This window comes from Columba livia, chromosome 17 (assembly GCF_036013475.1).
Source record: "Columba livia isolate bColLiv1 breed racing homer chromosome 17, bColLiv1.pat.W.v2, whole genome shotgun sequence".
Taxonomy (NCBI): domain Eukaryota; kingdom Metazoa; phylum Chordata; class Aves; order Columbiformes; family Columbidae; genus Columba; species Columba livia.
The window spans coordinates 13,235,208-13,257,347 of record NC_088618.1 but is presented as its reverse complement, the minus strand read 5'-3'; the positions used below and the strand labels follow the sequence as shown (position 1 = coordinate 13,257,347).

General features: G+C 54.1%; 1 protein-coding gene across 10 annotated transcripts; it reads right to left on the bottom strand.

Moving 5' to 3' along the window:
- Window positions 1-32: 32 nt before the first annotated feature.
- LOC110359133 (uncharacterized) lies at window positions 33-21,381 on the bottom strand. Of its 10 annotated transcripts, none has more exons than XM_065033957.1 (17): window positions 20,490-21,381; window positions 20,318-20,387; window positions 19,990-20,063; window positions 19,738-19,825; window positions 18,145-18,951; window positions 17,820-17,929; window positions 17,456-17,568; window positions 17,165-17,240; window positions 16,820-16,915; window positions 16,126-16,257; window positions 15,357-15,541; window positions 15,044-15,170; window positions 14,396-14,479; window positions 13,742-14,069; window positions 9,793-11,473; window positions 8,902-9,556; window positions 33-4,843 (listed from the first exon to the last, which is right to left on the bottom strand). In XM_065033957.1, the coding sequence occupies exons 2-14, from the start codon at window positions 20,370-20,372 to the stop codon at window positions 13,749-13,751; spliced, it is 2,268 nt and encodes a 755-aa protein (XP_064890029.1). In that variant the 5' UTR covers window positions 20,373-20,387; window positions 20,490-21,381; the 3' UTR covers window positions 33-4,843; window positions 8,902-9,556; window positions 9,793-11,473; window positions 13,742-13,748. The 10 variants fall into 10 exon arrangements, with proteins under 10 accessions (XP_064890029.1, XP_064890028.1, XP_064890027.1 ...); XM_065033956.1 differs by lacking the exon at window positions 33-4,843 and having other exon boundaries at window positions 6,504-9,556; window positions 9,793-10,326; window positions 10,413-11,473; XM_065033955.1 differs by lacking the exon at window positions 33-4,843 and having other exon boundaries at window positions 6,504-9,556.
- Window positions 21,382-22,140: the final 759 nt, after the last annotated feature.

The window sequence follows — 22,140 nt, the reverse complement described above, 5'->3', positions numbered from 1 at the left end:
CTTAGAGGCCCAAGGCCACCAGAGACAGTAGGACTGTGGAGCTCCCAGCAAAGGTCCCAAGCGTTCATGGTACAACATGCCCATTTCATCATCTCTGTTAGGACATCTCTTTCTTTGTCCTCGGTGACACACACTCCACATGCCTTATGACCACAGACAGCCAGTGCCGAGGCCTTCAGCCAGCAACCCTGGTCTGCCAGGCAGAAACCTTGTCTTTCTGCAAACATGCAGAGATGTCAGAGGTGCTTCCCTGACCGACACAGAGGTGGATATATATTCTGTAATTATATCATTATATTATATCAGTATATGTATTAATATACCAAATACATTATAGAATCATAGAACAGTTTGGTTTGGAAGGACCTCCCCAGCTACCCCAGTGCCACCCCTGCCATGAGCAGGGACATCTTCACCAGCTCAGGTTGCTCAGAGCCCCGTCCAGCCTGGCCTGGGATGTCTCCAGGGATGGTTCAGCCACCACCTCTCTGGCCAACCTGGGCCAGGCTCTCACCAGCCTCAGGGACAACAATTTCTTCCTCATTTATGGCCTCAATATCCCTCCTTTGGTTTAAAACCATCACCCCTTGTCCTATCACAACAGGCCCTGCTCCAAAATCTGTCCCCATCTTTCTTATCAGCCCCTTTTAGGTCCAGAAAGGTCTCCCTGGACCTACTCTTCTCCAGCTGAACACCCCAACTCTCTCAGCGTGTCCTCCCAGCAGAGCTGTTCCAGCCCTATGTTATTATGTTATGTTACGCTATGTTACGTTACGTTACATGTTATGTTATGTTATGTTATGTTATGTTATGTTTATTATGTTATGTGTGTTATATTACTGGATGGAGACATCCATTTCTGTGTTTCAGGCCACACATCCTTTGTGTGGCACAAGAGTCTTCCAATACCACCCACAGCCCTTTATCATTACCAAGAATACCCAGCACCTCTGGCTTCTACTTTTGTATTTTTTTTTTTAAATGATATTCAGATATAAATCATAATTTACTTCCCAACTGCATGTCATACATGGCCTTTTCCAGGAGTTTGGGAGTTTCTAGGATGCTATGTCTCACTCCCAACCCCAAAAGCAGAGGTTTTGGGATGGGGTTCGGGGCATATTTCAGCACTGCCACCAATGCAGACAGGCAGTGGTGACCATACACAGTCCCTCCATCCTGTTTTCCTCATTTTCCTCTATTTTCTTTCTTTGCCTGGCAGCAAGTTGCAATTTTTAGGTGAAAATATCTGGAGTTTCACAGGCAGCTGCTTATTTAGAGACCTGAATTTCTGGGCTAACACACCTTTAAGTGAAATAACCTCGGCTGCCAAGGGAAACCAGAGTGCAGCTCGGTCCTGTGAAGAAACACTCCAAAAAACCTAAAAATAAATTAAAAAGAAAAAAAAAGTAGGATGAAAACATCTAGCTTAATCACTCCCATACATGCACCATTATCTAGCTGTTGCCTAACACACACCAGCGACAGAGCGAGTGCTTGCAAGGTGATGATAACATTGAGAGGTACAGAACAGTTTTTGTCTGTAGAAACAGAAGGTTTTCTCTTTTCTGCTGCCTCTGTCTATTAGAGCGGGGAAAGGGCTTGTGAGGGTGAACTTCCATTTGCAGCCCTTGCAAAAGCCACATTATTACAGAAGATTTTAAAATAGATGGGAAATTATAAACATATTAGAGGAGCCTTTTATAATCCCTGTAAGTTACTTCCTAGACAATCTAAACGACACGGAACGGTAGAGCAAATAACAGAACTACCTGTAGCATGTACATCCCTGCCAAGCACGAGCCCTGGGCAGACATCGGAGCATCCCTGCAACATGTGCCCTGTCAGGAGTAACTGGGGGAGCCCAGAGCATTGTTGAACCACTGGGAAGATGAAGGAAGATCTGCAGCCCAGTGAGCAGGAGCAATATAGTTGAGCAGAGAGTTCTATACGTGTAAATAAAGCTATAGGATTGCCGCTGCCTGTTCGAGGTCTGTAGTAGTAACTGTCCTGTCCCAGACAACTTTTGAAGCAGAGAAAAGCCCAAAAATGAAGCTTGCTGCTGGTGTTTGCTGCAGCAGCTGGTTAACCTGAGCTGATCCGTTGTCTGGACTGAACCCATTGCCTGACGTGACAAACCCTCGACTGAGGGGAAGATACAGCTCGTCCCAAAATCATAATAGGAACATAGAGTTTAAGAGATCACATCTGTATCTGGGTTTTTTACTATGTGTAAATACAGACGTGTTTTCTTTTTAAACCTCCTGTTTTTATAAGGAAACTGAACCAAAAAAAGCATGCCTCAAAAAAACGGCTGACATCTGGAGTCCTTATTAGGCTTTGCTAAGCTCAGGTTTCCCCTGCCGCCATGAGAACGGTATGCTTAATGGTTTGGTGTTTTTTTAATAGAAAAATATTGACTCATACATAAGGATCAGTTCCAGACACCCCTGGCAAGGGGAAAAATCCAGATCCACACACCCACAGTCACCGTTATCACAGTAAAAATAGTGACAGCTGACAACTGCTGGAATTAGCTTCCCTGATTACGCACACCGGTTTACCTTGGGGTTCTCCTTGCGCTACAGGGCTTCTCCCTTGTGCTTTTATTTCTTTTCTATATATTAGCCAGAGGTGAACATTTGTGGTATTTGTTCTCATATATTACTCCTTGCACCTGACAGTAAGATTTAAATTGCCGGCTCAGCAGAGGCCATGGGGGCGGCAGCCCAGACCCCTTCTTGAGTCACCATGGAAAGACTGGCAACATAAAGAGCACAAAAGAAATTACCAGTTCAGATATCCACCCTGATTAAAATGAGTTATGCCACAAGAAGGAAGATTCGATGCGATTCTGTGGCAGGTACCAGGAGTGACGGATGGGCAGCTTTCACCCAGAGATTTTTCAATAGAGGGCTTTCATTCCCAGCGGCTTTTCTGCAGCAATTTCCATCAAACGGCTTCTCCTCCTGAAGAAAAGGCTTTTTGTCACCCAGACCATTTTCTTTCTGATGACTCCTCATTAGTTTTATTTCTGATAACTCCTCTTTACATCTTGCCCATAATCCAGACCATTTCACAGCCTAATCAGAAAAGCCAGCACCTTCTCAATCCACACTCTCTGAGCAAGTTTCAATGTGGGGCGATGTTGGGAACCTCTGACTAAAAATATGTTACCAACAATGTCAGCCAAGCCCGTGCGGTGAAGGGTCCAACATGGCCGGAATCCTCATTTGTAACCATGCAACCCCACTGTGCTCATGATTTTTAATTCTTGCGTGAGATCTTTTAAATCCTCCATTGACTGTCTCCTGTTACAGATGCACAAAACCGTATAAAATAGACATTGTCAGGTAATATTTCTTACAGAGGACATTTTCTACAGCAAAACAAATCACATGTTGCTTCATCAGAACTTTCCAGATTCTTTATAAGTGCTTTTTTTTTTTTTTTCCCTAAATAAGAGTTCATGATTTTTGGCACAAAGTGCTGGCTCCAAGTATTTCATCCAGTTTTCAACCACACCTTAGACTAAATTAACAATAAGAGCAGCTTTCAGATTCTTGCGTTGCCTTCACCAGGGATACATTTTGTACCAGAGGGTTCCGAGGTTGCACTGATATCCCGAAGCTGCACTGGCTGATAGACCTTCCAGGTACAAGCCAAGGCAGAACCATCAGGTGCTGTGGTTCCTAATGACACCGGTTGAAATCACGCAGCCTGTCCCTTATGGGATCCCCCACGCACCGTGCAGTTTCTCCTGCACAGATCAATCTCTGTTTCCTCACGTCTGTCTTCTTGGATTTTTTCCTTCTCACCATTTTGTGCATTTCACAGCCAAATCCTTTTGCCACATCTCACTGTGCTTTTTCACCCCGCATTTCAACCAAAATCTTGGTTTCTGCAACACGCCCTGTGTCTCCACTTCCACAACCCATCGCACATTCCCCTTTTTGCCTCTCATCACAAAACTCAGTGTCGGCGTCACCCTACGTCCCCGTCTCACTACGTTTCCATTTTCAATCTCATTACATCTCCTGCATTACAACATTTACATCCCAACCACAACACTCGCAGAGCTCAGCAGGTGGGCTCAGCCAGCTCCTGTTCTTGCGCTGCCCTCCTATAATGAGCACATCTCATCCTCATTAGCGTATTTAGCCCCATATCCCAGGGAAAGAGCCTCGTGGTTACTGTTGAGCGGGACCCCAGGCAGGACGCATCTCCTCTGCTGCCAGCAGATACTTCCAGCTCAGGGGGGCTGAGCTTCTCCTCCAGCCCAGTAAAACCTGTGCAACAGTGAGCAACCTTTCCAGACTGTTGGGGGTATCAGCATCTGCACCTGAAGCTCTGTCAGGTCCTAAGAGGTCCCTCGCGTATCCCCAGGGCTCGGGGTGGGGGTGTCCTGCTGCTGTAGGACACATTTCTATGGTTTCCTCCAGCAAAAGGGGTGGAACTTTGTCCATCCGTGAGACCTGGGAAGACCATCAGCCGCCTCAGCCTGGTGTCCCCTTCGCAAACGCTGTGGAGAGGCTGCCTCCTGAGCACAGCCTTGGCCCCAGCATGGCACCACTGCTGCTTTATGTGCAAGGAAATGCTGGAGAGGTGTAGGACTGATGCAGATGTGTCATCCGGGTGATCCTGCTCTGGCGGGGGGATTGGACTGGATGATCTTTAGAGGTCCCTTCCGACCCCTGTGATTCTGTGATCTCCAACGCTCATCTCTGCCGTGAAAATACATCCTGACAAGCCCACGGGACAACCCTCAGCACAGTTAGATTTCTGAGATAAGTTACTCTCTTGCAGACTGAACAGCTCCTGTAACAAATGAGTGGACTGTGACCTGTAATATAGGAGCAAAGAGAATTACTGAGAATTTTAAGGAGATTAATAATTTCCCTGCACATCAGTAGGTGTTGACTTTGACATATTTTTTCCCCATTTTGTAAATGATCCTGCAGAGTAAACTACATTTCTGGAAAGCAACACAGTTATTTACTGATGACGCATAGTCCGAAGACGCCTCCGCAGCAGGAGGGCTGCGCCTTTTAGCTGCAGAGCAACATGCTCGCCCTGACTTTGGCCGCAGCACCTACACCTCATTTTGGCTGCACAGCTACAGTCTGGGAGGCACCAAAGCACGAGCCCGCTTGTGCTGAGCGGAATCCTGATCAGCAGCAAAGCCAGCACTGACCTGCAAGACTTGGCCAAGCCCCAGCACCTTTAGGTGAGTCAGGAAAGCACTAATGCACAACACTATTCCCTAAAATTTCAGAGAGTCCCCCTTTACCATTTAGTTTTAAAGCCATTTTGCGACTCAGCTGGCCAGGCAGTTTTAACCCATCGCACAGGAGCTGAACGCAGCGCTGGGACATCACAGGGTTTCCTGATGTTGCACCCAGTGGTGGTTATGGGAGCACAGTCCCAGACATGCATCTCCTACCACCTCGTGTCTGCCTGTTCTCCCATGCGAGACTCCTCTGAGTAGTAATAAATGCCATTTAGAATGCAGGTTTTCCCCACCCCTGCTCCTCCCAGCCACTGCGGTCATTGGGCTTCTCTGTGGTGAGCTGCAGAGAAGACATTTCCCATCCGCACAGCCAGGGTCACCCCTGTCCCTTCACAGGGTTCCTGCTCTGGTTTAATGGACAAGTCCTCCCTGCCTTGAGCATCTGCCTTGTCCACCCTCCCAGGCCCTTTGCTTTCTGTCTGGAGGAATCATAACACCCAGGAGTTATCTCAGGATCTTCCTGCAGAGGATGCTGCCGTTCCCTATTTCATCCTCTTGCTGGGACAGGGCAAATCCAGACCTTACATGAACATGCAAAGGACCTTGGACATGCAAATGCAAGGTAAGGAGTACCCAGCTGTTTGGAGGACAGAAGTGTTGGTCTTTAGACATTTTAAAAGCAGCAGTAATGTTCAGCTGTTTCCCTTGGACTGGAGCAGCTGGTGTCAGCCGTGCAACCATCAATATTGAGGCCAAAAAGCCTCTGTGACCCCAACTCCTCCTGCAGCTGAAGTGGAAAAGACAGCTGAACCTCTAACATTAGTGAAATAGCCTCTGTACCCTCAGATCTCGCCTGACACTGGGGTCTCTGCAAGTCTCACCCTTGTACCCACCAGTGGAGGTGCCTGGAGAGGGCTCCCCACCGGCCCCTCGGCTGGTGGTTTCAAGGCATCAGGGTCTTTTGGGGGGTAAAAGAAGCCTTCTGCAGAGCAGAAAGGATAAAGCTGGCACAAGAAAAGAGAGGAGAAAGGAACACTTTGTGTGGGATCCCAGACAGAGGCAGTGAAGCTCTGGAGCTGCTCTACTGGAGAGGAAATCGGAGCACAGATAGATGAAAAGGGCTGGATTTGCATCCAGCTCTGGCATCACCAAACAGCATTTGCACAGGTGACCTGCACCTTTCCAGCTTTATTCCCAGAGGAAACACTTTTTCTACATAGGAGGGGAGGTACAAACCCATCAGTGATCGAAGAGCAGTGTGAGATCAGCCATGCACTGACTCTTCTGACATCTTCCAGCACATTCCTCTCCTCCTCCACCAACATCCTCAAACTTTACAGGGGCATGAAACAGAAACCAAGCACCCTGAACATGCTGAGCATGAACAACTGGGCTGATTCTCAAGCTCTGGGTTGGGATTTGCCTCCACAAGCCACCAAAACAAGGCAGACGTCAGTATGGGAGCTATCAGCAGTGCGTGAATAGAATAGTCTGGTTTCAGGACACACCAGCTCCCACCCTCGCTGTTCTCCCTGGTCTTTGACAGCAAAGCATCTTCTCCCTGAGATCCTCTGGATGGCTCCAAAGCAAAGCGACAGGACCTGCTGCACAGGGAGGCAGAGCAGGAACTGCACGTGTCGGGGCTGAGCAGGTTCCCACCTGCACCCCAGCATTAAAAAATGGTCAAAACTGGGAAAAAAAGTGAATGCATTAATATTTCAAAAGAAAAAAGTGCTACGGTCTAGCTCCATCCACTGTCTCACACCGTTCTTTAAAGGTTTCTCCCAGATGAGTGTTGACTCAAAAACCCCAACATTACCACAGGACTGTGAGCATTGTCTTCATGTAAAACTCCATCGCAAGAGCACTGCGAGCTCATTTCTCATTTAAAAGGAGACATTCCGCTCCAGAATAAAATGTAATAAAGAGATCACATGGTTTTCAGGGGTTTATTTCTGTAAAATAATTGCAACTTATCATGTCTACAGGCAGCCTCCAACCAAACCAAAATGTTTCAGCAGGAGCAAGACCAGACTGGGAAACTCCCAGGTGAGGGTCATTTGAGCTGAGCCATTGACATGTGTGTGTTAAAACTGGAATAACAGCATTTGCTCTTAATAACAGCTTAGAAGGCTCTGGCTGGTTCTGCAGGGAGGTTATTAATTCATGAACAAAACGCGTGTCAGCCTGAGCAGCTCATCCCCAAACGCCCACCTGAGCAGCCACCCTCCCCAGGACATCAGCACCGAGGTGAGACTGCACCAGGAGACAGAGAAACGTCAGATCCTTGCTGCAGCTGCAGCAGATTTCACATCTGGACACCATCGACTTAAGGTAACACCGGTTTAACCTAAAGCAAAGCCTCTGTGCTCTGCCTGCGAGACTTTCCCCAGCCTTGCACCCAAACCAGAGCTCTCCGTGCCACAATGGGCTCTTGTCCCGGCCCCATCCTCCCGCTCAGCCTGGACCACCTGCAGCGCAAGCAGCTCCCCGTGCACGTGCAGCCCAGGGATTTGCACCCAAGACACTGCAGCCAGCACCCGCACCAGGCCTCTGCACCTGGGCCCTGCATTCAGTCTCTGCATGCAGGAGCCAGGGCCCTGCACCCCAGCACTGTGCACCCCAGCATCTGCCACACGGTAATTGGGACCCTATATAAAAATCTATGGTTTTCTGTGTTTGGCTGGACCTCTGCTCAGGTACCCAGCTTTATCCAGACCTCCTGCTATTCTACTCCATTATTTTTTTTATTTCTATGAATTCTATTGCCTGAAAGTTTGCATCGTGAATGGTTATCAGTCCTCACCTGAAAGTTTGCCTCCAGAGTCCTAGAATACAGACTCCAGAGTCAATAGTTATTGGGTCCCTGGAGAGAAGGTAGGAAGCATAGGGCTCTGCATATTTCCCCCATGCAGTAAATCATAGAGTGAACCTGCCACTGAACTCTCTTAAAGTCGCACTTTTCTTTGAGTGATCTGAACACTGTTCTGCAATATGCAGAACCCTGAATCACTGCCCCACGACACACCTGGATCCTGCACCCCGGCACCAGCAGCTGGGACCCTGCACAGAACCTGGCACCAAGCACCTGGCGCTCGGGGCTCTGTGCCCAGATCACGCACCCCAAGGTGCGCCACACCACCATCCCCCCTCCTCCAGGCACACACAGCCTGTAAACCCTCCTCATCCTCATCCCCGCTGCTCCTAACCCTGCAGCATCCTCCCGCTTCAATTTACACACCCGCTGCAGAGCCCAAAGGCAGAAAGGAGGTCTGTCGCCATGGCCTTAGGGAAGAGGAGGTATCTGGGTTGACTTGTCCCTACACTACCTGGCAAACCCACGCAGTGTCATAGTGGTGATCACCTGCAACATCTCCAGAGGGAAGATGAAGACTCTAGAGGGAAAATGGAGGGTCTGAGTTCTCTCGACAAGAGCCACCTCACCCCTCAGCCTGAGCTCATGACCGATGGCCACCTCCAGAGCCTGAGGGGAAGTAGAGGCCCCTCTATAGGACAAATTATATGTAGAGATATGTCCAGAAAAACCACATTAAAACTCTGCATCATGCAGACACAGGACCATGCTGCTTCAGTGGAGCAGCTGTTCCCCAAACCCAGCGATCAGACGAGTCCCCACCAAGCCATGACCCACCTGATTCTGCAGGACTAACCTTGAAAATCTCGCTTTGTCTGGAAGACTCCATGCAGGCAGGCAGAGCCAACAGATAAAACATTCAGCTTGTGTTACAGGGGATAATATCTCTGTACACCAAATCAGCACTGTAGAAGTAAGTCCAGGTCGTTCTGTTACTAACAAGCATGAAATGTTCTTCTCTGGAGAACTTCAGTCTTTTACATCTCCAGAAGCACCGGTTTGACTGTAGCCCAGCAGGTGCTGTCTCTCATCCAGTCAAAGCTCTTCTTTGGGGTTTTCCCAAAGAACATGGTGATGCTGGATGAGCCACAGGCTGCGGCTCAGGCTTTTCTCCTCTTCTGGCGTTCGGAGGCTTCTGCAGGAGCTGAGCCCCGGCACAGCTCACGTCACTCTGCCACGTCTGGGGTCTCTCCCCTGTGCCAGATTTGCTGGTGCTGCAGAAGCCACAACTGCTGAGCAAAGCCTTTGGCAGGGCTCGAAATGTTTCTGGGGTGATTTTCCTGCTGACAATCCCCCGTCTTCCACGCTGATCCTTCACCTGCTGGGCCAAAACAAGAATCCAGGCGTTCGTGCAGCGGAATTCGTGTGAGATGTGGAAGCAGATGCACAGGAGCAAACGCAGAGTCACTGCCCAAGACGCCGTGACAACAGAGGCAGGGCTTCATCCCAGGCTGCCAAACAACAGGAGAAACAAGCCAAGACAGAAACAGATGCTTCAGCTTACACTGAGCAGTGGGGAATAGAACAAGGGTGGTGGGAGGGGGGAACAGAGGTCCCTCCGGGCAACATGACTGCAATGTGCTGTCCCTGGGGACCAAAGCACCTGTGATCACGGACAGCAATGCAGTTTCTACCACCCAAAGACCTTTGTTTTTGCAGCACGCAACAGGGAAGGAACAGAACTTACGTGTTTTTCCTTCTTGTTCTACGCAGGCTCATATCACTTTCTGAGCAGTCCCAATATGCTGAGCAAACATCTTCAGTGGACTATAAATAAATCCATGTAAAAACAGGTGGAGGGGAAAGAGGGTTCGTCTCAAGCCCCAGCCTGAGAGCACAGGAGGCAGCTCGGGGGAGAGAAGGACCTTGTCTCAACCTGCTGTTTGTGTCACTTTTCCTATTGCTCTGCATCCTCCTCTGGACTCAACAGCCACACTGAGAAACTGTGTTACAGGAGTCTGGGAAAAAGAGAGCTAAGTCGTACATGGAGAAACATCGTGTAATATCCATTATTCCTCAGTTACAGAAGGGAAACTGGTGAATGCAAAAGGCTTTCCTTGTTTCTGCTATACTGTCCCTGCTCTAGCGCCTGGAATAGACTTTGTTGTGCATGAAACAGCAGCAGGTGACTTTGGACATACAATAATTTAGAGATAAAAGTGTGAGCAAAGAGTTTTTTAACTTCCGCTGTCCAGAGCTGTTTCTTTACACCAACAGGTCCCTGAAAGAGAGGAACAAAATAATATCTGAGATCTGAATCTCCCCTGAGCATCTGGCAAATCCACAGTCCCCTCCAACAATTTTTACCAGGCAAGCTCAAAGCTCCCAGTCATCTGTCACCATCTCCACCCATCATGCCCATCTCCTCCCGGCCCTGTTTGAGAAGCAAACGATGATAAACAAATCCCAACATTTCCATGAGTTGTTGAAGAACAGGCAAAAATCCATCACTAAAGCAAAGTTAACCACAGTTGATCTTCCACTTATTATGTCTTCAGCTTCCTTCAGAATCGAAACCTTCATGCACATAATGAAGAGTGAAGGAGTCAGATAGGGAACCCCACAGGCGAAATTCCCAGTAATGAAAACTTTGCTGTGATCATTTAGAGATTTGGGAGCCACTTCTGCATCAGTTTTCTGCTGTAAGATAAGCATCATTCCTACGCTTGCACCAGGAAGCTCAGCCCACGTTTGCAAAGACTTTCATGGATTCTTGCAAGCATTTGGGTTTTAATTAAAAGTTCTTCGGGATAAAAACACAGCACACACCACAATTCTCTTTGTGAAACTTGAGGGGAAAAAAAGAGGCAATAAGTTCAGCAAGGGAATGGCTGAGCATCATAAGTAATATCAGAAACCTCCCCAATCCAACACTGCAGAAAAACATAATGAAAAACACTTTTATTTTAATTGGAAAGAAAGCACACAGATATTTCAATTCCCATCCCCTCCCTCTGGAAGGAGGCGTAGTAATCAAGTACTGCAAGAAATTCTCATTTGCCCCCTTGCACATGGAGGAATTCTCTTTGGATGTTCCCCTGAAAATTAAGACCAGCACTATCTCTGATGAGATATGTAGAGACTGAGAAATAATTTTCTCCTTTTCAAAATTAAGTGGAAGCATCTGAACGGAACACTTCCCTGTGGTTTTTACCATTAAACATTTCTGCCTGCAGCCATCCCTGGGTCGGTGCTCCCAGTTCTCCTTCCTGCCCGAGGGCACTTGGCAGCTCTAGGAGCCATCACAACCACACAGCGCGTTTTAACCACCTATTTGCAAGAGCTTTTCCATTGCAGACATTGCAAGTTGATGCAACCCGGGGACTGTGACCCTTGCTTCACCGCAAGCCTTGCAGAGGCCTCGGTGTCTGGGGAGAAAAGGATGCATGAGAGATGGTAGCTGGGGAAAAGGGCACCCATGAAAGAGCCCAATGCTCCCAAAACGCCCCGGTAGGGCCACAGGCAGCACCCGAACTCTGGGGAGGGGGAGCAAGAGCTGTGTTTGTTAGAAACTGGGCTGGTTTCTGCAAGGAGGCTGGGGCAGCTCCCACCCAGCATCTCCACAGGGTGTCCCCGTCCCCGCTCCGCACTCCTGACGACCCCCTGGCACTTGTTCAGACACTTCATAGACACTTATTAACAGAGCTAACAACAGGGCTTTGCCAGCTCTCTCCCATACCCCCATCCAGCAGAATTTGCCCCCGGAGTGGACAGATAACCACAGCAAGAAGAGCGCAGCTGAAGAGAGACGAGGAAGGGGACAGCAGAAGAGCAGGACTTCTTCTTTTCTGGGACAACCATCTCCTAAATCATCTCTAGCACCCCTGTAGCATTGTATCCTGACCTTAGAATCACAGAATCATTTTGGTTGGAAAAGCCGCTCAAGAACGTCGAGTCCAACCATTAACCAACTAGGGTGCTATCCCATGTCCTGAGAACCTCATGTCCGTCTGTCCAACCCTCCAGGGATGGTGACTCCAGCACTGCCCGGGGCAGCCTGTTCCAATGCCCCACAGCCCTTTGGGGAAGAAATTGTTCCCCACATCCAACCTTAACCTCCCCTGGCACAACTTGAGCTGGGCTGAGCCACTAAGTCAGCCAGAGCAAGTTTCTTCTGGGTGACTGAGCTGAATCCCACCAGCAACGCTCTGCTCGGTGCCAGGGGCAGGCAAAAATGTGCCCAGAGCCCCCCCAGTAGCCCCACTGCCTGGGGTAACTTCATCCTCAGACCCAGAGAAGGTGCCTGTGGCAAACAACTCCCAAACCTCCCTGCATCTTTTTTTGGGATGAGCCAAGCTGAACCCTGGGCTGGGGCTCCACTACAGAGTGTAGCATGTGAAAAGTTAAGTCAGGAGCCCTGAGTGTTGGCTTCATACCTCACCCAAGGTCTAGTCTGAGGGATTCCTGCCTCCACCATGACTCCGGGCTACAGAGAAGAAGCCAGGATTCCCTGCACCGGATTCACTTGTCCCACACACGTGTGCTCCCTGGTGTCCTCCTCTCCATCCTCACTCTGTTCTTTCTATGGGACGTCCCAGCCAGCGCATCCCACTGTGACCTGGGAGATGTTGATGCAGGATCTGGCACGGCCAGACGTGTCTGAGGAGCTCACAGCTCCCAACCCCGTGTAGGGACATGAAAGGGCAGTGACACTCTCAGCAAGTTTGTTGTCTTTCCTCTGTATTGCTTAAGCTCTCTCCAAGTGCCTGGGACTACGAAATTTCTCCTGTTAGGAGGTACCATAAAGACTTTTTTTTTTTTTTTACAAGCATCTCATATGTTCTCCCTTCCAAAAATTAAAATTGCTGCAAGCGTTGCTTTGAGCATCCTGGCTCTGGTCTTAGAGCATGTGCAAAAGGGATCACTTCGGCAGCACAGCATAGAATCATAGAATGATAGAATGTCCTGGGTTGGAAGGACCCACACGGATCATCGGTTCCAGCTCCTGTCCCTGCACAGGACACCTCACAGGTCACCCCGTGTGTCTGAGGACGTTGTCCAGTCTCTTCTTGAACACTGTCAGGTTGGGGCCGTGACACCTCCCTGGGGAGCCTGTTCAGTGTCCAGCACCTCTGGGTGAAGAACCTTTTCCTCATGTCCAACTGACCCTCCCCTGGCACTCGATGTACACACAGGTATGAGACAAGATCCATCTAATCCATGAGCAGATCTGGGCTTGATGAGGAACATTTTGACTTCCAATGGAATCCTGGCAATGGCACCATCCTAGGGTACAGGGGACCAGTGAGATCTGGCATCAGGAGCCTCTGACACAGTGGAGAAAGAAACAGCACCCATGACACGTGTCTTCATGGTGAGACAGAAAGGGAAATACCACCTACAATCTGCCTGTGAGATGTAACCCATGGCTACATCCCAGGGTAGGAGATGGGAGACTGAGGAGAGCAGAGGAGAAGCTGCAGAGTTGGAAGGGGAGTGTAGGAACCATCTGCCTCATTCCAGGCAAACTCAGGAGAAGGCTCCCTAGAACCTCCATAGGTCTCCCACCAGAGGTTCCTCTGTCCTCAACAAACGATCCTGGTATCTCTAACCCTGTGACCCACAGAATTATGGGGGTGGTGGGTTCTTCCTAAGGTCTCTCGGTTAGAAAAAATACCCTGGTGTCCTAACCTCACCTCTGGGCTATTCCCATGGGGCTGAACTCTCCTTGATATGCTCTGTGGTGGAGCTCTGCACCTCTTCCTTGCTTTGGATTAGTCTCTTGGGTAAGGCTGTGGCAGAAGGTGAGTCCCTTGTCCCAGGCTGTCCCTGTACCTCCTCCCTTGCTGTGGTGCCCTCTTCTCCTCCCGAGGCAGTCAGGTTCCCCATGCTGCCTGGGTGGGGTGTCTTCTCCAGCTGCAGCTCCTGCACACAGTGCTGGAGATGGTGCAGGAGCCCCAGGGAGCCGTGGCCAGTGCCCATGGACAGGGAGGAGGGATGGAGATGTGGATGTTTGCTCTGACTCTATGCACAAGAGACAAGCATCAACCCAGGTTTGGAAGGGGCAGGACATGATCCTGCCTCCTTGTGGCTGGTGTCCCCAGAGCCTTCATGGGACACCAGCCATGGACACACAGGGCCGTTGCACTGCGTGCCTGGGCACGTTTCTGCTTTCTGTGTCCTCTGGGGAGATGTGACACATGCTGCACAGGACAGTGCTGGCCCACGCAGCCTCTGGGGTGAGCTGGAGGTCCCCGTGGGTTTGTGAGACCCCAGACAGAGCCCCCAGACCCCCCACCCAGCCTTGCAAGGGCCAAGGAGAGATTGGGCTGAGGGCCTGGAGCACTCACCTTCCTCAGCTGCTTCTTCAGGACTCCCAGAGCTGCTGCCTTCCCCACGCAAAGCTGATCCTGCTGCTGCCCCTGCGCAGAGCCCTGCACGTGGACAGACACACGGACAGCCACGCTCAGCTGCAGCCCCACACGAGGTCTGCGCATGGCTGTGGAGGGGCCGCCCTCCAGCAGACATCCCACCACCTGCACTCCAAGGCATGGGCTCAAGGATGCGTAATTGGGAACCCTCCAAGGGCTGATACCTGTCATGGATTCCATCTGTGCCACAGCTGCAGAGAGGGGCGGGGGGAGCCTGCCCGGCCCCGTCACCACTCTGCCCCAAGGAGCAGGCACTGCCTGACACAGGCACAGGGTGCGAGACCATGGGCTGGAGCCTGGTGGCTGCCATGCCCATCCCAACGCCAAGCCCTTGGCCACAGTGGGTGTCTCTGCGGGGCTGCCAGTCCAGCAGTGCCCAGCTCAGGTGATGGATGGGTGCAGACAGGGAAAGAGAGTCACCAAAATCCCCGAGACCCAGCTGTGCAGCACAGGCAGAGGACACAGCCTGAGGAACCAGCTGCTCTCGGGGTCAGCCACCAGGGGTCAAAGCCTGCCCTGGACTGATGGCTGCGCAGGGCAAGACCCTCCTCCCCACCCTCAAATCACCTTCTCCCGCTGGCTGGTGGGGCCCTGGGCTCCCCCTGCCCTCCGCAGCTCCCCAAGGTGATGCTGGATTCGCTCTTGGAGGCCACGCAGGACACGGAGCGCATGGCTGGGGGACAGCGGAGATGAGCTGGAGGAGAGGGGTTACAGGCAAAGAGGAAGAGCCAGCATGGCCAAAGGCACCGAGCGGCTCCTCCGCAAAGGATGCTCGGGGATGTGGGGCACAGGAGCCCAGGGGTGCAGGACCCCACATCGCCCACGCTGGGCAAGTAGCCTCCTGCCAAAGCATGAAGCACTCTGAGGTTGTGGGACTCACCTGACCGCTGCTGCCAAAGGGCCCTGCCCCACGGCACTGTCAGGGAGTGCGTGGTGTCGGTGTGGGCACACTGAGCTGGTCCCCATGGCCAGGGAGCCCCCAGCCTGCCCCAGCATCACTGGCTCCCACGGGTGGCTCAGGAGATGCTGCAGCCGCTGCAGCCGGGTGCTCCCACCAGCCCTTTCCTGGGGAGTAGCCACCAGGAGAGATGGATCAGAGCAGCACCTGCACCACCTAAATCTGCCCCCAAGTCCACTCAGCCTCTTGTATAAAAACTGTTGGCCTTGCAGCCAGGTCAGAGCTTGTAGGAAAGACCTGGAGCTGCTTGTACAGCCAGGGGATGAGCAGAGCACGTTTGGCAGGAGCAGGTCAAGCATGGGGACACCCAGGATGACATCTCCTCTGCCCCACGAGGCACCCCCAGCTCAGGCACAGACCTTGGCCCACCAGCCAAGCTGCAGAGCTTGCTGCCCAATGCACCCAGCAGACCCCACCGTCCTGCACAGCCCCTCTGGTGGGCAGGGTGAAACATCTGGGTGAGCTCAGGGGAGCAGCACATCTGGGCTGATGTGCTCCCCAGTGCTGCCCCCCCTCCCTGCGCCAGCCCCCAGCACTGAGCAGAGCAGCAGTTTTTCTGTGGCTGGACGTGACCAGCCGTGATGTGTTCCGGCAGCTGCCCCTGCCCGACGGGGTCCCGTGTTACACAGCTCCAGGGCACCAAGTTGGGGTTATCCTGTGTCCTCATCCCTCCCCTTATCCCTTCCCCAACCTGATCCAGGGCCTCCCGGAGCTGCCGAAGGGCGTCCACCCTCTCCTTCTGGAGCAGCACGTGCAGCTGGTCCAGGGCTCTCTGCCGCTGCCGCAGGAGGGAGCGGGTACGATGCTCCAGCTCCCGGAGCTTCTGCAAGAGATGCTGGGGTCACCTCACCCCTTCTGGCAGCCCGTGCCCACCCTCCAGGTCTAGGAAGGCTCTTCCCAAGTTCAGTCTCCATGCAGGACGCCCGAGTCCCTCCTGGCCAGGGTGGCACCACCTCAGCCTGCTCCAGAACAGGGTGACCTGCCCTGGAAAGAGCTGGGGTTTGCTGGGGAAGCGTTGTCAACATGAGGACCACCACCTTGGCATCGAGCCCTGCCTGCTGCTCTGCCTGTGCCCAGGAGTCCCTGCCTCTGCTGGGACTCTCCAGGGACCTTCTAACCTGCACACCAGTAACCCCAGTCTGCGTGCAGCCTGAAGAGTGTTTTCCCCAACAAATTCTTCTCTTAAAAGCTCCAGCCTCCCAATAAAACCTTCCAGCAGACACATTTCATTTGGATCTTTAGGAATTTGGGCAGCACTGGACGCTTCCCATGGGACACGTGCATGCCCTGACGAGGGGCTTAGCCTCTGACAGGGGTGACATGCTCCTTCCCAGGGCACCTCCAGTGTGACCCAGGGCCCACTGGAAAGCTGGGAGAGCACCAACCTTCTGTAACTCCAGTTTCTCTTCTTGCAAAGCCGATGTTTTCCTCCTCTCCTCCTCCAGCCCCTCCTGGCAGTCCGCACAGGCTCTCTGCCGAGACTGGAGAATCCCCCTTTTCCACCTCCAAGTCTTTTCCTCATCCAGGAGCTGGTCCTGGTCCTGGCCCTCCCCAGCACAGGAGCAGCACCAGCTCTTCCCCCACAATGCAGAGCTGTGGCTGTGGCCAGCACAGCCCCTGCAGCCCCCCAGGGCACCTGGGACCACTCGCCTGAAGACCCCCCAGCCTGTCCCTGCCCCCCTGGCTGTGCCTGGCCAGCCCCCGTTCTGGACATTGCGGGGTCACCTCACCATCCTCTCCGTGTCCGTCGGGTCCCGATGGCAGGTGTCCTTGTCCTGGGAGTGTGTCAGCGGTGCCACGCCAGCCCTGCAGTGCGGACATGGTCACCCACATCCCCATCTGCACTGCTCCCCATCTCCAGAGGCACAGACCCCACTGGGTGCCCACCCAGCACCCAGGGGTGCAGGATCCTCTTGGGCTTCCAGTTCCACCTTCTGCTCCCAGGGCACTGCTGGGCACCTGTGGGCATGGCTGAGCCACCAGTCACTGTGCAGGACACATTCCTGGAGTCCCCGGCATACCTGGCTCTGTCTCCTTTGCTCCGAGTCTCCTTCACACCAGGTCCCATCTCCCGTGTCCCCTCCCGGCTCCTCTGCAGTGACCAACGCAGTGACAGCGGCTGTCCTGCTGCACGCTGGTGGCCACAAGCAGGGTTACAAACCACCTTCCCCTTCCCCATGCACGTCCATGGCCAGCACAAGGGACCCAAGAACAAGGGCCACATCCCCTCTGCTCTCCACACTCGCACAGGCAGCAGAGCCAGGACCGGTGCTCTCACCCATCGTTGACCACCCAGCGCATCCCACCACAGCCGGGCTGTCCCCTTGCGGCAGAAACACCCGCGGCTGTGCCCCATGGCCGGGCACGGCCAGCCCAGGGACATACCGTGCAGGGCAGGGTGGCTTTCTGCTTCCCACCCTGCCGCCAGGACTGAGCCGCTGCTCCTGGGCAGGGTGACACATCTGTCCCCGTTCTGCGCTGCCCAAGGGGTATCACTGCTGGAAAAAATGGCATTTTGTGAGGGGAGCCCACACACCCCAGATAATCCTCTTTAGCAACTGGGGCTGGTGCTGCCACCATGGCCTGCACGGAGCTCACTGCACCTGCCCAGAGAGAGGATCCCTGGCCCAGCCATGTCCCTTCCCCTGCTTGGTCCCTGTCCCCATGGCTCTCCAGCACCACCCAGCACCCCCGGCCAGCCCCGACTCACGGTGAGCGGAGCAGGGAGCTCTCCTCTGCCTGCTGCCTGCTCCTGCCTTCCTTGTGTCACACCCAGCAAGGGTGATGTCCCCTCCACGCCGTCCCCAGAGAGCTGGTAGCTGCTGCCACCTCAGGCCCAGGGTCCTGCTGGCGGGATGTCCCCTGGTCCTGGCACCGCTGGAACCTGGCAAACGGCCATTGGCAGAGCCTCCCTGTGCCATGGCGCTGCTCCTGCCAGCAGAGGTGCCTGGGGCTCTCCAGGGACATCCAGCAGCCGGGTTGTCACCACGTAAGGTGATGGTCGATGGGTCTTTCCTGCAGCCTGAACTCCGGTGGGGAGAGTGTTCGCAGCCCAGGGCTGGTGGTGCAGAGGGGGCTGCCCGGGCTCCCCCCCGGCCCATCCCCTGAGCGTCACTGCGGCTCAGTCGGGAAATCCTCCCGCCCAGGGACTCCAGGCTCTGCCGCCTGGCCAGAGGTGACCTGCCCTGCCAGGGATGTCTGCCCTGCTCCACCACCAACCGCCGACGGTCATCCAGCCTTCTCCCTGCGGGAAACAAGGACTCATCCTTCCCAGGATCATCTCCCTCAGTGGGGACATCCCCAGTGGGTTCATCTTCCTCCTCAGAGAACCACAGGGGCTCCTCCATGCCCTCCAAAAACCTGGTGGCAAAGTCCTCTGTGCAGATGGAGCTGGATGTGCTCCGGTCCCCCGGGCTGGGCTGGGGGTCAAGGAGCTGAGCCAGCCCCCAGCAGCGCTTCTCCCATGGGACAGGGCTGGTGACACCCCGGGGACACCTGGCACCGTGTCCTTCCAGCTCTGTGAGGGAGAGCAGAGCAGTGAGCCTCCCCTGCGTCCGGGCAGGGATGGAAGGGGCTCATCCCATCATCCCATCATCCTGCCATCCCATAATCCCATCATCCCGTCATCCCATCATCCCATCATCCCGCCATCCCGTCATCTCATCATCCCACCGTCCCATCATCCCACCATCCCATCATCCCATCATCCCATCATCCCATCATCCTGCCATCCCATCATCCCATTCAGCTGGATCTGAACCAGTTTGGAGATACTGGCAATGCCTGTTCTCACCAGGGAGCGCTTGGTGTGCACCTGAGCAATCCCACCCACTCCAGCACGATCCTCAACCTCAACTGCTTCCAAGAGCAAATGCCACAGTATCTTCCTTATTGTTTTCTTGGACCAGGGTAATTTTTCACCCTGATGGGTGCTCCCAGGCACCGCTGCAGCAGCACAGCTCCGCCATGGACACAGTGCAAAGGCCTGCCAGGGCAGCAGGGCACAGGGGTGGGATGCTCTTCTATCACGAAAAATGGGGAGCCACTGCCCGATGGGAGAGTCCTGGTCCCAAACTGCCCTTTCCATCTTTGCAGAAGCCCCTCCAACACCACTTCCCAGGGTACAATTTCACTGTCCTGGCACTTGCTCCCTTGGTCTCTGTTGTTTGATTTAAACAGCACCAGCTGCAAAATCCTGTGCCTGAGCACCAGCACATCTGCAGGTCCCCGTCAGGGTTTGGGCCTGGTGGGCTGGAGGATACGGCAGGGCTGGGAAAGCCCTGAAGCACCTGTCCCCACTCACCAGCCGTCCGGGAGCCAGCGAGGAGGGCGTCAGGTGAGGTGTCACTGTCCCTGCTGCCACCAGAGCCCTGTGTGCCCACGCTGTGCTGCTGCAGAGGGGAGAGCGGGCACAGGGCAGTGACTGTTCACACAGCGCCCGAGCCGGGGGACAAGCTGGAACACCCTGGTGTTGGTGCCACATCATCCCCCGGGTGGTCCAACTGCACACGCACATGGCAACCCCACACTGTGACCCCCATCCCGCGCCCCGCACCTGGCTGTGCCCGTGGTCCCGGTGTCCCCTTGCCCGGGATCCCGCAAACCCCGGCTGCTTCCCTGGGTACCGGCCTGCGAGAGGAGGAAGACGCGCTGGTTGGGACAGAGCAGCAGGTCCTACAGTCCCAAGGGGGCAAAATCCCCTGTTTTTGGCCGGGGGGACACTGCAGCGGGGACAGGCAGGGAGGGCAGCAGCTCTGGCTTCTTGCCCGCTGGGGCTGGGACAGGTGGGACAAGCCCGTCCCCGGCAGCGCGGGAGCGCACGTGTGTTAGTCTGGGCTTTGGGAGAGCTGGGCAACCCGCAGCCTGTGCACAGCACCGGTCACCTGTGCGAGCCTTGCTGCGCTTCTGGCCTTTGAGGACAGCCTCCTCCAGCTCCATGCCTGCCACCCAAGCCTGCAACACAAGGCAAGGTGAGGGTAACGCTCTAAAAGCCCCCATGAACTCATTAGGCTTCAGAGTGAACAAGCCGAGACCAACGCAGCCCAGTCCACCCACCTCCTGGAGCTGTGGTGATGAGGGACACACTGAGAGGTGGGTTTGCAGGTGCTGTGGGTTTGCCTTTCAGTAAAGTCAGGATGCCGTCACGCTTGCTGCACCCAGGAACTCTGCTGCCGTGTGCCCCCTGCCCGCTGGTCCCTGTCCAGGTCCCCCACCCCAGCCCCAACGTGTGCTCACCTGGCCGGGCTGTGCTGGGGGAGGCAGGAGAGCAGGCAGGACTGCGGGCAGGACTGGACAGGCTGTGTGTGCCCGTCACCTGGCAACACCACAGCAGCCAGCCTCTGCCTGCCCGGGCTTCCCCCACCCACCGCACAGCCACCTCCCCTGGGCCTCCCCTCTGGGACACCTACTCCTGGCCAGCTCCTGCCCCTGGGCCATCTCCTTCCCACCATCCCTGAGAAACTCCTCCCCTGAACACCTTCCCATGAGCCGCCCCCTGTTCCTCCTGTTCCTGGACCTCCCACCCTGGGCAACCATCTTCTCCCTGGGCCAAACTCCACTGGGACATCTTCCTGGACAATCTCCTCCCTCCCTGCGCAGCCCATTCCCTGGTCCTCCTTCTCCTTTAAGCTCTCTCTCCTAAAGAACCTCCTTCCACGGGCACCTGCCCTTGGGCCATCCCACATGTTCCTGCTTTCCTGGACCTCCTTCCCTGAGCAACCTTCACCTGGACATCTCCTGCCTTGGACAACCTCCTCTGGTCCATCTCACCTCCTGGTTCTCTTCCCCTCGACCATCTCCTCCCCTGGGCAACCTCCCCCTTGATCCTTCTTCACTGAACAACCACTTCCCTGGACCTCCTTACCCTCTGGGCCACCTCCCATCACCATCCTCCCCTCCTTTGGACAACCTTCCCTGGGCCATCACCCCATCTCTTCCCCTGCATCTCCCTTCTCCTCTGGGCCACCTTCCGTGGTCCCTTCCCTGGCCACCTCACCTGCCACTCGTCACAAGCCCAGGCCCCAGAGCTCACCCACATGGGGGTTCCTCAGGACCCCCGGCTGCAGCCTTGGGCAGCGAGCGACCATCTCAGCACCGCGGCTTTTAAAACTCCCGAATCCAAGTTTTTATTACCGTGTAGGAGAAGAGGGATCACTCACAATATATTGTTCAAAAAGAAATACATTCAACAGCATTTACAGAGGAATGACATTAAAATCCTTGGGGGGAGGGGGGAACAGAAAGACCAGGAGATGGTGCTCTGGTTAAGTGCTGCTGCTAGATGATCTCCGGAAGATAATTTTTAAAATTAGCCTAAAAAAGGGGGATTTCTGGTTTGGGGGTGCTCCTCACACTCTGAGCAGTGCAGGGGCTGTGATGGTGATTTCTGGACAGACACAGGGATGGGGGCACATCAGAGGGGACCTCTGGGCTCCCAGAGCCCAGCGGGACCCTGGTGCCAGCACTGACAGCAACACCTCGCTCCCCACTGCTGCACGCTCAGTCCTGACCTGGGGACAGCCCGGGCAGGGGGTTGTCACCTCGCCGAGCTCAGGGTGACACTTGCATTGACAAAGCAAACAAGGAAAATAAGGCATTTGGAAGAGCTCAATTTCTGGCCCGTTTTACAAACCCGATTCAGTCGCCAGGCCAGCTGAGGCTGCCGGCACCGCGGTGCAGCGGGGAGCGTCCTCCGCTCCCCGGGCAG